Source organism: Prionailurus bengalensis, chromosome B3 (genome assembly GCF_016509475.1).
Source record: "Prionailurus bengalensis isolate Pbe53 chromosome B3, Fcat_Pben_1.1_paternal_pri, whole genome shotgun sequence".
NCBI classification, from domain to species: Eukaryota; Metazoa; Chordata; class Mammalia; order Carnivora; family Felidae; genus Prionailurus; species Prionailurus bengalensis.
The window spans coordinates 50,115,926-50,132,539 of record NC_057355.1 but is presented as its reverse complement, the minus strand read 5'-3'; the positions used below and the strand labels follow the sequence as shown (position 1 = coordinate 50,132,539).

At 36.4% G+C, this 16,614-nt stretch overlaps 1 protein-coding gene across 4 annotated transcripts in view; it reads left to right on the top strand.

Moving 5' to 3' along the window:
* UNC13C (unc-13 homolog C) overlaps window positions 1-16,614 on the top strand; it is a 617,803-nt gene that overhangs the window by 519,324 nt on the left and 81,865 nt on the right. For all 4 annotated transcript variants that reach the window (XM_043555384.1, XM_043555383.1, XM_043555386.1 and 1 more), the window contains 2 exons: window positions 6,509-6,658; window positions 11,271-11,394. In XM_043555384.1, the coding sequence (XP_043411319.1) occupies window positions 6,509-6,658; window positions 11,271-11,394 (274 nt within the window). The remainder of the gene's footprint in view (window positions 1-6,508; window positions 6,659-11,270; window positions 11,395-16,614) is intronic.

The following is a 16,614-nucleotide window of genomic DNA, read 5'->3' as shown; positions in this document are numbered from 1 at the left end:
AATTCTCCTGTTAGTATTTGACTTCACGGGTACTTATAAAATCTGTCATTATTAACTGGTACCACTTTTATTCAAGCTGATTGCTACAGACTTCTCCAACTAAAAAAATTCACACAGAAAAACTATTTTAGGTGAACTTACCAAAAATTAATAGAGACAAAAAATTTTAGGTGAAATGGAGGTGTTGGTTTATCCTGGATTAATGTTAAGATAAAATGTCACTGTCTCTGATACACTGATAACCCTTCTTGCATATGCCTGATCTCACTCACGGAGCTGGCTTCTGGTGGGAGTTCACCATATGGGTCTATTGTAGGAGAACTCATTTAAACATTTTTATAAATAACTATCATAACTTCTGCTCAATCTATCCTCCACTCCAATACACTGATTTGAGAAACAGTGCAAAAGGAAGTGGCTATTTCAAGGGTGATTATTACTACAGTCAGCAGGATCACTGATGACCCAGTGGTAAATCAACTAATTCACATTTTCCAACATTATCTACCTTGCTTTTCTATTGTCCCAAATATTTGCCACTGTATCCTCACTAAATACACACACCACCACTATCACCACTTACTTTCTCACATTCTGCACCATGCCTACCCCCACCTTCCTCCACAACAACTACCTAACAAAAGTTTAAAGGCAGGTCTGGCCAGGTAAAAGCCAAAATACACATACCTGGATTCTTCTGGACCTGAGTTTAATTCAGTGAGACATCCTCTTTTAGATAAATATGCAGGGAGCTAAGAAATGAGCTACATGCATAGGGGCAAGCTGAGGCTCAAGGATCCAGAAACCAAATACAGATACCAAGTCCAGAGAGGCAGGAATGGTATTGTCAACAGTAAAGCAAGTCCAGGAGAAGTCGGGAGCCAAAGATGGATGATGGTAAAAGTAGATTCAGGTCTTAACTCTATGCTCAAAATTACAGAATAGTTTATTTATAAATCTGCTATAAAAAGTCCAGGAGGTGGGCACCTCGTTAGCTCTGTCCATTAAGTGGCTGACTCTTGATTTGGGCTTAGGTCATGATCTCACGATTTGCGAGATCGAGCCCTGTGTCGGGCTCTGTGCTGACAGCATGGAACCTGCTTGCTATTCTCTCTCTCCTCTCTCCCTGCCTCTCCCCTGCCCACTGTCCTCTCTCTCAAAATAAATAAATAAACATTTTTTTAAGGTCCAGGAGGAAGGAAAACATCCAAGTTGTGACAGCTTAAAATATATCAAAGATTTCCAATATTTGGTAGCAAAACCAAAAATTAGAAAAATAAAATATTGGATAGCAGGCTAAGTAAAATATTTTCATGATGTAAATTCTAAAATAAATTCTCACATGTGCCACAAGAACAAGACATTCTGTGTTTTGTTCATTGATACATCTTCAGCACCTATGAACGGAGATTGGCACGTAAGTGTTTTAAAATATTGGTAGAATGCATGCAATGATAAATACTTATATTTTCTACTTAATGGTAGCATTATATGGTGAAAATTCCTAAACTTCTATATAAAATTTTAGAAATTAGTACATTTGGAAACAACTGAAATAATATGAACTCTATAACCTTTGTGTGTGGGGGAAGAAGAGGGAATGGACTGACTTGATTACAGTACTTTCTTTTTTTTTTTTAGTGTTCATTTATTTTGAGAGAAAGAGAGTGTATAAGCTGGGGGAGGGGAGAGATAGAGGGAGAGAGATTCCCAGGCGGCATCTACACTGTCAACATAGAGCCTGACATAGGGCTCGATCTCATGAATCATGAGATCATGACCTGAGCAGAAATCAAAAGTCAGATGCTCAATCGGGCCTGACCCACTCAGGCACCCCAACTGTGATACTTTTTAAATAGACTTTTTCCTTCTAATCATCACCATTCTAGTGATGGGACCATTTTACAGGTTGTCATTTATCCCCATTCTCCTAAATTTTTTTTTCTTGCCTGCCTGTACATCTCTAATAATTACTCCTGTTGTTAGAAGTGTGAAAGTAATAGACACTATAGAAGAATGATAGTGATGATTAGTCTCCATTATTTACATGTCCTACTTTGTGCCAATTATTTCAGTAAAAGATAGAAAGAATGAAGAAATAATGCTAAAGATTATTTTTCACATACTTATTTAAATCCTTGGAGTGGTAAGGCATCTGGGTGGCTCAGGTGGTTAAGCATCTGACTTCAGCTCAGGTCAGAATCACGCAGTTTGTAGGTTTGAGCCCTGCATCAGGCTCTGTGCTGACAGGTCGAGGCTGGCACCTGCTTCGGATTCTCTCTCTGTCTCTCTCTCTCTCTCTCTCTCTCTCTCTGCCCCTCCCCTGCTCGCTCTATTTCTCAAAAATAAATAAACATTAACAAAAATTTTAAAAAGTCCTTGGAGTGGTGAGGTAATAGAAGTGGGTGGGCGGAGAGGGTCCACTGATACATTCAGCCACTTGATCTTGAGCAACTTCTTTGTGCAAAGTGTGACATCTGGTTCTGTGGTGTGGGTAAGTAGCACCAAAAAAAAAAAAGTGCTTGCCTTCATAGAGCTTACATTCTAGTTGGGGCAACAGGCAATAAACAAATTAAAAGTATGCAGTGTGTCAAATAATAACAACATATAGAGAATAATAAAGCAATTAAGAAAAAAACTGTGAGGAAATGGAGAATGATAGAAATGTCATTTCAGATTGAGTGTTCAAGAAGAATTTTCGTTTTATTTTTTTTTATATGAAATTTATTGACAAATTGGTTTCCATACAACACCCAGTGCTCATCCCAAAAGGTGCCCTCCTCAATACCCATCACCCACCCTCCTCCCTCCCACCCCCCATCAACCCTCAGTTTGTTCTCAGTTTTTAACAGTCTCTTATGCTTTGGCTTTCTCGCACTCTAACCTCTTTTTTTTTTTTCCTTCCCCTCCCCCATGGGTTCCTGTTGAGTTTCTCAGGAAACTGAGATCCACATAAGAGTGAATCCACATAAGAGTGAAACCATATGGTATCTGTCTTTCTCTGTATGGCTTATTTCACTTAGCATCACACTCTCCAGTTCCATCCACGTTGCTACAAAAGGCCATATTTCATTTTTTCTCATTGCCACGTAGAATTCCATTGTGTATATAAACCACAATTTCTTTATCCATTCATCAGTTGATGGACATTTAGGCTCTTTCCATAATTTGGCTATTGTTGAGAGTGCTGCTATGAACATTGGGGTACAAGTGGCCCTATGCATCAGTACTCCTGTATCCCTTGGGTAAATTCCTAGCAGTGCTATTGCTGGGTCATAGGGTAGGTCTATTTTTAATTTTCTGAGGAACCTCCACACTGCTTTCCAGAGTGGCTGTACCACTTTGCATTCCCACCAACAGTGCAAGAGGGTTCCCGTTTCTCCACATCCTCTCCAGCATCCATAGTCTCCTGATTTGTTCATTTTGGCCACTCTGACTGGCGTGAGGTGATACCTGAGTGTGGGTTTGATTTGTATTTCCCTGATAAGGAGCGACGCTGAACATCTTTTCATGTGCCTGTTGGCCATCCAGATGTCTTCTTTAGGGAAGTGTCTATTCATGTTTTCTGCCCATTTCTTCACTGGGTTATTTGTTTTTCGGGTGTGGAGTTTGGTGAGCTCTTTATAGATTTTGGATACTAGCCCTTTGTCCGATATGTCATTTGCGAATATCTTTTCCCATTCCGTTGGTTGCCTTTTAGTTTTGTTGGTTGTTTCCTCTGCTGTGCAGAAGCTTTTTATCTTCATAAGGTCCCAGTAATTCACTTTTGCTTTTAATTCCCTTGCCTTTGGGGATGTGTCGAGTAAGAGATTGCTACGGCTGAGGTCAGAGAGGTCTTTTCCTGCTTTCTCCTCTAAGGTTTTGATGGTTTCCTGTCTCACATTTAGGTCCTTTATCCATTTTGAGTTTATTTTTGTGAATGGTGTGAGAAAGTGGTCTAGTTTCAACCTTCTGCATGTTGCTGTCCAGTTCTCCCAGCACCATTTGTTAAAGAGGCTGTCTTTTTTCCATTGGATGTTCTTTCCTGCTTTGTCAAAGATGAGTTGGCCATACATTTGTGGGTCTAGTTCTGGGGTTTCTATTCTATTCCATTGGTCTATGTGTCTGTTTTTGTGCCAATACCATGCTGTCTTGATGATGACAGCTTTGTAGTAGAGGCTAAAGTCTGGGATTGTGATGCCTCCTGCTTTGGTCTTCTTCTTCAAAATTCCTTTGGCTATTCGGGGCCTTTTGTGGTTCCATATGAATTTTAGGATTGCTTGTTCTAGCTTCGAGAAGAATGCTGGTGCAATTTTGATTGGGATTACATTGAATGTGTAGATAGCTTTGGGTAGTATTGACATTTTGACAATATTTATTTTTCCAATCCATGAGCAGGGAATGTCTTTCCATTTCTTTAAATCTTCTTCAATTTCCTTCAGAAGCTTTCTATAGTTTTCAGCATACAGATCCTTTACATCTTTGGTTAGATTTATTCCTAGGTATTTTATGCTTCTTGGTGCAATTGTGAATGGGATCAGTTTCTTTATTTGTCTTTCTGTTGCTTCATTGTTAGTGTATAAGAATGCAACTGACTTCTGTACATTGATTTTGTATCCTGCAACTTTGCTAAATTCCTGTATCAGTTCTAGCAGACTTTTGGTGGAGTCTATCGGATTTTCCATGTATAATATCATGTCATCTGCAAAAAGCGAAAGCTTGACTTCATCTTTGCCAATTTTGATGCCTTTGATTTCCTTTTGTTGTCTGATTGCTGATGCTAGAACTTCCAGCACTCTGTTAAACAACAGCGGTGAGAGTGGGCATCCCTGTCGTGTTCCTGATCTCAGGGAAAAAGCTCTCAGTTTTTCCCCATTGAGGATGATGTTAGCTGTGGGCTTTTCATAAATGGCTTTTATGATCTTTAAGTATGTTCCTTCTATCCCGACTTTCTCAAGGGTTTTTATTAAGAAAGGGTGCTGGATTTTGTCAAAGGCCTTTTCTGCATCGATTGACAGGATCATATGGTTCTTATCTTTTTTTTTGTTAATGTGATTCAAGAAGAATTTTCAATGGACATGGCATCTGGTGTATGACTAAGAGTGAGGGACCAAAAGACCCATGAGAAATTTCATGGGAGAGGGAACATAACAGTGTCTATGAGATAAGAGTGTCCTCAGAGAATTCTAAGAACACTAAGAGTTAGGATACTTTATGATGACTTCCTGATGGATTGGATATTGGTATGAGAGAAACGCATTGGACTTCTAAGTGGAAAGGTTTCATAGGCAGTTTAACAAAGTGGTCTGGAGCTCACATTAGAAGTCAGGTCTGCAGGGGTGCCTGGGTGTCTCAGTTGGTTAAGCCTCTGACTTCAGTTCAGGTCATGATCTTGTGGTTCATGAGTTCAAGCTCTGCATAGGGCTCTGTGCTGACAGCTCAGAGCCTGGAGCCTGCTTCGGATTCTGTGTCTCCCTCTCTCTCTGCCGCTCCCCGGCTCACACTCTGTCTCTATCTCTCAAAAATAAATAAACATTAAAAAATTTTTAAAAAGAGGAAGTCAGGTCTGCAGATGTGTATTTGGGAATCACCAGTATATTGACATTGTGAAAGCCATGGAACTAGATACAATTGCCAAAAAAAGCTATATTTGACAAAGAAATGGAGTGGTCCAATGATCAAGCCTAGTGGATTACAATGTAGGGTTGCCAGATAAAATATAGGATATACACAATTAAATTTGAATTTTAGGTAAAGAATGGATATATTTAGTATACATATGCCTGAAATATTGCATGGGGTGTACTTATCCTAAAAAATATTCACTATCTGAAATTCAAATTACCTGGGTATCCTGGTTTTTTTTAAGTTTCTCTATCATTTATTATTTTTGACAGAGAGAGAGACAGCAAGCAGGGAAGGGGCAGAGAGAGAGGGAGACACAGAATTGGAAGCAGGCTCCAGGCTCTAAGCTCTCAGCACAGAGCCTGACCCGGAGCTCGACCTCAAAGAGGGAGAGATCATGACCTGAGCTATAGTCGACTGAGCCACCTGGTTGCCACATATCCTGTCTTTTTATTTTCTAAGTCTGGTAACCCTACTCCAATGCTTAGAGGTCACGTAACCGAGAACAGAGCATAGCCAGTGAGATTAGAGGAATGCCAAGAGGGTGTGCAGTCCCAGATGCCTAGTGAAGAAGGTGAATCCCATGCCGAGAGTCTTTCAAAAACATTTTTCCAATGCTCAGAGGAATGCTCAGCTATTTCTGTGAGAGATGGGGCCAAATAAACCCCCACTCAAATTAATTCAACCTGAAGAGCATTACTTTTTATCTGCTTATATGGGTCCCAAGTAAGCTTTGATTGCAACAAAATTTTTTGCAGCTGAACAAGAAGTTTGAAGACTGATGAGCATGGGAATTCACACCACTTGAAACAGATCAAACTCCTTGGAGTTGAATTAAACAGACAAAGACAAAGGAATCATAAATGCTTGTTTTTATTTCGGAATTTATATTCTTTATTTTCAGTTTCCAGCTTATCATTGGAGACTGTATAAAACAGATGAGTTTTGAACTAAACCAAATGAGAACAAATGGAAATACTGCATCTAATAAGAACAGTGCAGCAATGGATGCAGAGATTGTGTTAAGACCCCTCATGGACTTCTTGGACAAAACGTAAGTTTCCTACCTAGTTTTCTCTTTAACCACCACCCTAAATTTGACTGATACAGTTTTTAAGAGAAAAAAATTGTTTTCCTCTACATAAGATAGTTTTAAAAAGTCTTCTGGAGAAATACGCTAATTCATCAAAAAGGAAAAGACTTTTAGTTCATTACTAGATACGAAAAAAGCAGGCATGACTTTGTGCAGGAAAGGAAATAAATAATGATAACTAAGGAATTTGCTGTTCTGAGGGGAGAAAACATTAAGATTTGATGCTTCTCAGATAAGATACTGTTTTGCATCCTCTTGGACATCACAAAAGACTGGATTAAGTCCAGAATGTCTGATTTCATGTCAGAAAACTGAAGAAGAGAATAGCACAAGTATGAGCAGAATTATTTCAGTTCAGAGGCAAGTAGACTGCCTGACTCAACCTTCAGTAATTTATTGAGCACCTATCTGTATCAAACTTTTTATTTTAGGGACTAGATAGTGACAAAAAAGAGAGTCAAAGTCCATGACTCCATGGAGATTATGGCCTAGTAGTAGTGCGAATGGGTGGAAATGGAGGCCTTTGTGACCAACTAAGACTGTTCTTAACCAAAAAGGCTTGATTTTTTTAATGCTTCTGCTCAGTTCCTACTCTTAGAAGTTCTAATTTCATAAGTTTGGAGTAGGGTCAAGGCATCTATATTTTAAAATAAGTCCACAATGGGTCACCATTGATCTAAAGCAACGAGAGACATGATTTCTTAAATAGTGGAACTTAACACCAAACTGAAGGTAGAAAAGTAAAAAATGATTTTGAATGCCTACGAAGGGAACAGTGTTATACCTGGTAGTTTCATATGTTACCTCATTTAATATTGTTGTAGCAAATCAACTGATACCAAAGGGACCAAGATAAATAAGGACATATTAGCTTTCTTTAAAGATAAGGATAGCAAAGAAAGAATTAGTAAAGAGGACCTCTTCTATATATTTATGACATTTTATTCATTTTTCAAAATATTTATTTATTTTTGGAGAGAGAGAACATGAGAGAGCACAAATGGGGAAAGGGCAGAGAGAGAGAGAGAGAGAGAGAGAGAGAGAGAGAGAGAATCCTAAGCAGTCTCCATACCATCAGTGCAGAGCCTAAAGCAGGACTCAATCTCATGAGCCATGAGATCATGATGTGAGTAGAAATCAAGATTCGGAAGCTTAACCCACTGAGCCACCTAGGTGCTCCTTTGACGTAAATTTTAATTCCATTTCCCTTTGTTTATAGCTTACTGCATAACCAAGACTAATGTTCATTATCACTTTAATTTCAATTTTGGTAGACAAATTGTCTTTTCTGTTTGTATGAGGAAATATCTAGGATATAACTTAGCAAGAGGGAGGTGGGCATGTAGGTGTAGAAGAAAGGGAGAAAAGTCATCTTCATTTCTTTAGTTTCTTAATGTAGACTTTTACCATTTAATTTCCTGTATAACCACTTGACATTTTTATCTTATTAGATGGCTCTTTCTATGACCAATACAGAATCATATCATATAAACACACTACCATTTGGTTGTGAATGTGATGGTGAATGGAGAGCAGGACAAAGAAATCCTCTTCAAACTCCTATGGAATGCCTGATGGTTTTAGACTTCCAGCCAGTCATTTATCCAAATGTTGTGGAACATAAAGAAAGTTCTAAGTTATCCTAATCCTTTTAACTACTAGTTGAGCGACATTTAATCCATTTCACCATCTGTAAAATGAGGCCAAAACATAAAGTCAGTGGACTCTCCTTTTCAGCATATTTAGATTATTTTACTGTCTTAATTTTATTAGAATTATACAACATTATATAATGTATATATATATATTTTTTTTCTAATTCTTAGTAGAAAGGGACAGTATATAAAGATACAAAAAAAAATCTATGAGCTTTAAAAATTTGTAAAAGATTTAAAATTTTTGGAAAATGAGGCATGAAGAGTTGCACAAATTCTCAAGGCTAATAAAAATGTGTAACCATAAAGCCATTTGTTAGGAGAGATTTTTAAAAGTCAGGTATTCTGTTCTTACGGAGTCAACTGGTTAGGAAAAATACAAAAATAAACACAATAAGGTATAAGTTAATAATTCCTTGTTCAAACTATCATTAGAAATTCTGTTTGCGTTAGATCTTTCTAGGTGGGTAGGACTTAGAGGTATGGAAATGAGGGATAGGAATTCTGGAGGAGGGAGAACAGCTGGATACTGTCTTCATGAAAATCTGATCAAGTGTATGACAGCAAATTTCTCTTGCCAGCTGGAATACATGGTATTTGAAAATTGTTTGGTTAATTGGTCTGTGGTTAATCAATTTAGATAGCTCAGTTTCCAAAATATATGTTTTTCAGTTTGCATTATAGAGTGGGTTAACTCTAAATTAAGGAAGCAGTTGCTAGATCTCCTGTTTGTTCATTTAAAATGAACAATGGAGGGCTTAAAGTCTTTGAGGTAGCTTTGAGAAAAATCCCCTTAGAAATCGTGTTATATTATAAATGTATAGGCTCTCTTTGTGTAGCCTCACCTCACCACTCTATAAAATGAACTGTAAACTCTATTTCCAGCTGGCAGAAATCCCATGCAGAGCTACAAACATGTCAAGGGTTTTATACCTATTCATTCATTTCCAGTCTGAGCAGAATTAGTTGGCATGCCAAGTGTATGAGCTGACCATAAAGACAAGGTCAATGCTTAAACCCAGACCTTTTGAAAATGGAAATTACACATCTGCTACAAAAATGGCAGATTGGTTTTGTCTTAAATTACCCTAGGAATATCTCCGAGGTTAGGTACTTTGGTTCTGCTGTGACACATCTGCTGGTTTCTACCCTATGTCCATATCATGAATGCTACTCTCCAACAGTGGTTTCCAAATAGTGGGGCTACAGATACCATAACTATGCACAGGGGTCCCAACACCCACCCCCACCATCTAAAGGAGGTTATTTTCATGTTTTCCTGTATTAGGTATCTGCATACAGTAGAGTTTGGAGAAATAATTCTACATAAATAGGTATTTTGGAAATCTTTCCCTTAGCCTCTCATATGTCACCTGCATTTAGATATTAATTATATATATTTAAAATAGTCAACTCTATCTCAGAACTAGAATTGAAATTATAATTTCTGAGTCTAAAAGCATACAGAGAACTTAGGAGCAGCACTGTAGGGAGTTGATGAAGCTATCCTGAAATACATGACCCACCTTTAGCCCTCTGTGAAACAGGTGTAATTAACTCTTATTAAAGTAGCCTTACAGAGTTGAGGGTCCTATTGCAGCACATTCAGTAAATATCGATACAGCACTGTGAATTGACAGAATGTTGGGCCTTCATATGGTAGCGTGTTTGTCCAGGGCATCATGGCACATTGGATAACACTGGATTTAGAGGACTTTTCAGCCCTCACTTAATAGCTTCACTTCCTTGAACAAGTTCCCTAACTTCTCTGAAACTGATGTTTGTTTGTTTTTTTAAGTTTCATTTATTTATTTTGAGAGAGAGAGTGTGTGTGCATGCACAAATGGGGGAGGGGCAGAGACAAAGAATCCTAAACAGGCTCAACACTGTCAGTGCAGAGCCCAACTCAAGGCTCAATCTCATGAACCACGAGATCATGGCCTGAGTCGAAACCTAGAGTCAGACTCTTAACCAACTAGCCACCCAGGAACCCCTCTGAACCTGTGTTTGATTTATAATGTGAATGTAGTAATAAACAAAAAGCATTTACAGAAGAGTTTTCTAAATTTAGGTGTTACATAAATACCAGATGATGTTATCATCATTCTCACCATGAGAAGAATTTATAAGAAATATAAATGTAAACCTATTCACATTGGTAAATTTGGCATCTTAAAAAGCTGATCTTAGAAAAACGGAACAGATTGGTAACTGCCAGAAGCTGGGGGATTGGGAGAGTGGGTAAAGTGGTCAAAAGGTACAAACTTTCAGTTATAGGATAAGTAAGTCCTAGGGATTAACGTATAGCATTGTAACTATAGTTAACAATATTTCACTGCATATTTAAAAATTACTGAGGGTAGAGTAGATCTTAAAAGAATTTTTAACTGCCTGAGGTAATGGATGTTAACTTATTATGGTAATCATTTCGTAATATATATGCATATCACATCATTATGTTATACACTTGAAACTTACACAATGTGATATGTTAATTGTATCTCAATAAAACTGAAAACTTTTGACTCTTGAGTAAAACTATATGCATCTTTGTTGTTATGTTGGAGCAGTTACAGATAGTGATAAAAATGTGTTTCTTTAATGTTTGGCCTGCATCATGAACATGGGGTATGTAGTAAATATGAATTAGGAATGTGGGTAAAAATCATCTACTTTGGGAGCCTTGATGTCAATATAGGAAGCAATTTAAGGGAAGTGATATGCTCAGTATATTTTCTACCAGTAGTGAATCATCTAATATGTAATATGCTGAAATGTATTTTTTTTTCAGTAAACAAAATTTAGCATTAAGGCCTATTTATATATTTAAATCTCAGTATTGAAAAATGTGAATTTCTGATCAATAAAAAAGTTGATACCTTGATATGAGGCTTATAAGTGACTGTGTTTTATTTCAGATTAAGTCTCTCAGCAAAAATCTGTGAGAAAACCGTCCTAAAGCGAGTTTTAAAGGAGTTATGGAAGCTAGTTCTTAACAAAATAGAAAAACAAATTGTCCTCCCTCCTCTGACAGATCAAACAGTAAGTATTTAAAACCAAAATTTGAGTATACTTTTCTTTTAATTTTTGAGATTTAGTTGACATACAATGTTAAATTATCTTTAGGGGTGCAACAGTGATTTGACAGTTATGTACTTTATTTAATACTCACCACCATAAATGTAGTCACCATCTGCTACTGTACAAGGTTATTAAAATAATATTGTTTATATTACCTCTGCTGTACTTCTCATTTCCATGATTTATTTCATAAGTGGAACTTTGTACCTCTTAATCCCCTTCATCTTTGTTGACCATTCTCCCATACACCTCTCCTCTGGCAAACACTACTTTGTTCTCTGTATTTATGAGTCTATTTCTGTGTTTTGATTTATTTATTTGATTTGTTTTTTAGATTCCACATATAAGTGAAGTCATATGGTATTTGTCTTTCTCTTTCTGACTTATTTCACTCGGCATAATACCCACAAGTTCCATCCATGTTGTCATGAATGGCAAGATCTCATTTTTTTTAAAGGTTGAGTAATATTCAATTGTGTGTGTGTACATATGTATGTCTACATGTATACACATATGTACATACATACATTAATTCATGGTGCAGACCAAAAACCAAAGAAACACATTTTCATACACACACACACACACACACACACACACACACACACACATCTTCTTTTTCCATTCATTAGTTGATAGACCCTTGGGCTGCTTCCTTACCTTAGCTATTATAAATAATGCTGTAATAAATAAAGAAGTGCATATATCCCTTTGAATTCGTACTTTCATTTTCCTTGGGTAAATACTCAGGAGTAAATTACTGAATCATATAGTTTATCTGGTTTTAATTTTTTGAGGAACTTCCATACTTTTTTCCACAGTGGTTCCACCAATTTACATTGCCACCAAGGAAAATGAAGTGCATGAGGGTTCCCTTTTCTCCACATCCTCACCAACACTTGTTATATCTTGTCTTTTTGATTCTAGCCAGTGTGACTAGTGTGAGGTGATATTTCATTATGGTTTAATTTGAATTTCCCTGATGATTAGTGATGTTGAGCATCTTTTCATGTGTCTGTTGGCCATCTATATGTCTTCTTTCAAAAAAGGTCTATTTATGTCTTCTGACCATTTTTTAATCAGATTATGTGGGGGGTTTTCTGTTTTTGTTTGGAGTTTTTTGGTGTTGAGTTGTGGAAGTTCTTGATATGTTTTAGATATTAATCCCTTATCAGATATATCATTTGCAAATAGCTTCTCCCATTCTGTAGGTTGCCTTTGCATTTTGTTGATTACATTGCTGTGCAAAAGCTTTTTAATATACTATAGTCCCAGTAGTTTGCTTTTGTTTTATTTCCCTTGCCTGAAGAGACAGATCCATAAATATGTTTCTAAGGACAATTCCCAAGAGATTACTGCCTATGTTTTCTTTCAGGAATTTTATGGATTTAGGTCTCACATTTATGTCTTTAATCCATTTTGAGTTTATTTTTGTGTGTGCTGTTAAGAAAGTGGTCACGTTTCATTCTTTTGCATGTAGCTGTCCAATTTTCCCACTACCTTTTGTTAAAGACACTGTCTTTTCCCCATTTTACATTATTGACTCTTTGTTGTAGATTAATTAACCACATAAGCATGGGTTTATTTCTGGGATCTCTATTCTGTTCTTTTGATCTATGTGTCCATTTTAATGCCAATATAATCCTGTTTTGATTACTATGGCTTTGTAGTTTCTTAAAATCTGGGACTGTGATACTTCAAACTTTGTTCTTTCTCAAGATTGCTTTGGCCTTTCCAGTCTTCCATATAAATTTCAGGATTATCTGTTCTATTTCTGTGAAAATGCTATTATTTTGACAGGGATTGCATTGAATCTATAGATTTCCTTGGGTAGTATGGACATTCTGTCTTCAAATCCTTGAGCGTGTTGTGTTTTTTCATTTGTTTGTGTCATCTTCAGAATAGAAGTCCTTCACCTCTTTGGTTAAATTTATTCCTAAGTATTCTATTCCTTTGGTACAATTTTAAATTGAATTGTTTTCTTAATTTCTCTTTTTGGTACTTCATTATTAGCATATAGAAATGCAAAATATTTCTGTGTGTTAATTTCATATCCTGTAACTTTACTGAATTCACTTATCAGTTCTCATTTTTTTGGTGATGTCCTTAGGCTTTACTATATATAGTATCACGTCATTTGCAAAGAGTGATAGTTTTATGTCTTCCTCGGCAATTTGGATGTCTTTTCTTTCTTTTTCTTGTCTCATTATGAAGCCAGGTCTTCCTGGCTTCCTGTGCTGAATAAAATTGAGAGTAGACATTTTTTTCTTGTTCCTGATCTGAGAGGAAAAGCTTTTATTTTCTTCCCCATTGAGGATGATGTTAGCTATGGGCTTTTACATGTACAGCCTTTATTATGTTATATTTTCTCAGATGCATTTTCTACATCTATTGAGATGATCAAATGAGCTGAGCTGAAATCAAGAGTCAGATGCTTAACTGACTGAGGCACCCAGGCCCCCCTAGTTGAGGGTGTTTATATGCATCTTCATCAGGGATGTTAGCCTCTAGTTCCTTTTTGTAGTGCCTTTATCTGGTTTTGGAATCAGTGTAATGCTGGCCTCATAGAATGAATTTGGAATTTTTCTTTACTCTTATTTTTTGGAGTACTTTGAGAAGAATAGGTATTAACTCTTCTTTAAATGTCTGTTAAATTCATCTGTGAAGACATCTGGTCCTGGACTTTTGCTTGATGTGAGTTTCTTTATTACCACTTCAATTTCATTACTAGTACATATCTGTTCAATTTTTGTGTTTCTTCCTGATTCAATTTTGGAAGACTGGATGTGTCTAGGGATTTATCCGTTTCTAGTTTTTCTCAGTATTCTTATAATCCTTCGTATTTCTGTAGTGTCTGTTATTTCCCCATCTTCATTTCTGATTTTGAGTACTTTCTTTTTTTTTCTTTTTGAATCTGGCTAAAGGTTTACCAATTTTGTGGGATATCTGGGTGGTTCAGTTGGTTGAGTGTCTAACTTCAGCTGTGGTCATGATCTCACGGTTTGTGAGTTTGAGCCCCACGTTGGGCTCTGTGCTGACATGTCAGAGCCAGAAGCCTGCTTCAGATTCTGTGTCTCCCCTCTCTGCCCCTCCCCCACTTGTATCTCTCTCTCTCTCTCTCTCTCTCTCTCTCTCAAAAATAAATAAACATTTAAAAATATTGAAGGCTTATCAATTTTGTTTATCTTTTAAGGAAATAGCTTTTGGTTTTCGTGGTTATTTGTTAGTCTCTATTTCTTTTATTTCTATTCTGATACTTATTTCAATCCTACTGTGGGCTTTGTTCTTTTTCTAGTTTCTTCAGGTGTGATGTTCGATCATTTATTTGACATTATCCTTCCTTCTTGTTGTAGGTTTGTATTGCTATAAATTTAGAACTGCTTTTGTTGAGTCCCAAAGATTTTGGAGTGTTATATTTCCTTTTTCATTTGTTTCCATGGATTTTTTTAATTTCTTCTTTGATTTTTTTTGATACATTGATACATTGTTAAGTAATATGTTGTTTAGCCTTCATGGGTTTTTTTTTTCTTTCATTTGTTTGAATTGTAAATAATTTCTAGTTTCATACTAATGTGATTTGCAAAGATGCTTAATAATGATATCAATCTTAAATTTATTGAGACTTGCTTTGTGGCCTAACACGTGATCTATTTGTCCTGGAAAATATTCCATGTGCATTTGAAAAAAAAAGTGGGTATTCTGCTGTTTTGAGATGGAATGTTTTGTACATCTCTGTTAAATCCATCTAGTCTAATGGGTCCTTCAAAACTGTTTCCTTTTGATTTTCTGTCTGGATGATTTGTCTATTGATGTAAGTGGGGTGTTAAAGTCCCCTAAAATTATCGTATTATTGTTAATATATTTCTTTATGTTAATGTTTGCTTTATGTATTTACACGCTCCTATGCTGGAGGCATGGATATCTACAAGTTGTACATCCTCTTGTTGGGTTGATCCCTCTGTCATTATGTAATGCCCTTCTTTCAATCTTCTGCAGTCTTTGTTTAAAAGTCCATTCCATCTTACATAAGTATTGCTACTCTAGCTTTCTTTTTATTTCTATTTGCATAGAGTGTTTTTTTTTATCCCTCCCCTTTCAGTCTCTATGTGTCTTTAGGTATGAAGCATATCTTGCAGGCAGCATATAGATGGGTCTTTTTTAATCTATTTGAGTCATTCTGTATCATTTGATTGGAGCATTTAGTCCATTTACATTTAAAGTAATTATTGATAGGTATGTATTAACTGCCATTTTGTTGCTTTCTGGTTTTTGTATTTCTTCTCGGTTCCTTTTTTCTTTTGCTCTCTTGTGGTTCAGTGGCTTTCTTTAGTGTTAGGCTTAAATTTCTTTGTATTTTTTGTACATCCATTATGGGCTTTTGATTTGTGGTTCCCATTGGGTTAATATATCATATCCTATCTATATAGCAAAGGACCCGGACATTTATGAACAACTTCTTTCTTTCTTTTTTTTATATGAAATTTATTGACAAATTGGTTTCCATACAACACTCAGTGCTCATCCCAGCAGGTGCCCTCATCAATGCCCATCACCCACTTTCCCCTCTCCCCTACCCCCCATCAACGCTCAGTTTGTTCTCGGTATTTAAGAGTCTCTTATGGTTTACTTCCTTCCCTCCCTAACTTTTTTCCCCCCTCCACTTCCCCTGTGGTCTTCTGTTAGTTTCTCAGGATCCACATATGAGTGAAAACATATGGTACCTTTCTCTGCCTGACATTTCACTTAGCATAATACTCTCCAATAAGTTTGAACACTTTGTAAAAGCACTAAATTTTTACTCCCACATTCACATTTTTTGTTTGTCATATTTTAAGTATTTTTATTTTGTGTATTCCTTGACCAATTTCTGTACATATAATTGATTTTATATTTTTGTGTTTTAACTTCCATACTGATTTTATAGGTAATTAGTCAGTTACCTTTACTATATGTTTGCTTTTACCTGTGAAATTTTTTCCTTTCATAATTTTCTTCTAGTTATATGTCTTTTCTTTACACTTAAATAATTCCCTTCAATATTTAGTATAAGGCTGGTTTTGTGGTAATAAACTCCTTTAACTTTTATTTGCTGGGAACTTCTCTCCTTCAGTTTTAACTGATAACCTTATCAGGCATAATATTTTTCATTGTAGGTGTGTTCCTTTCAGCATGTTGGCTTGC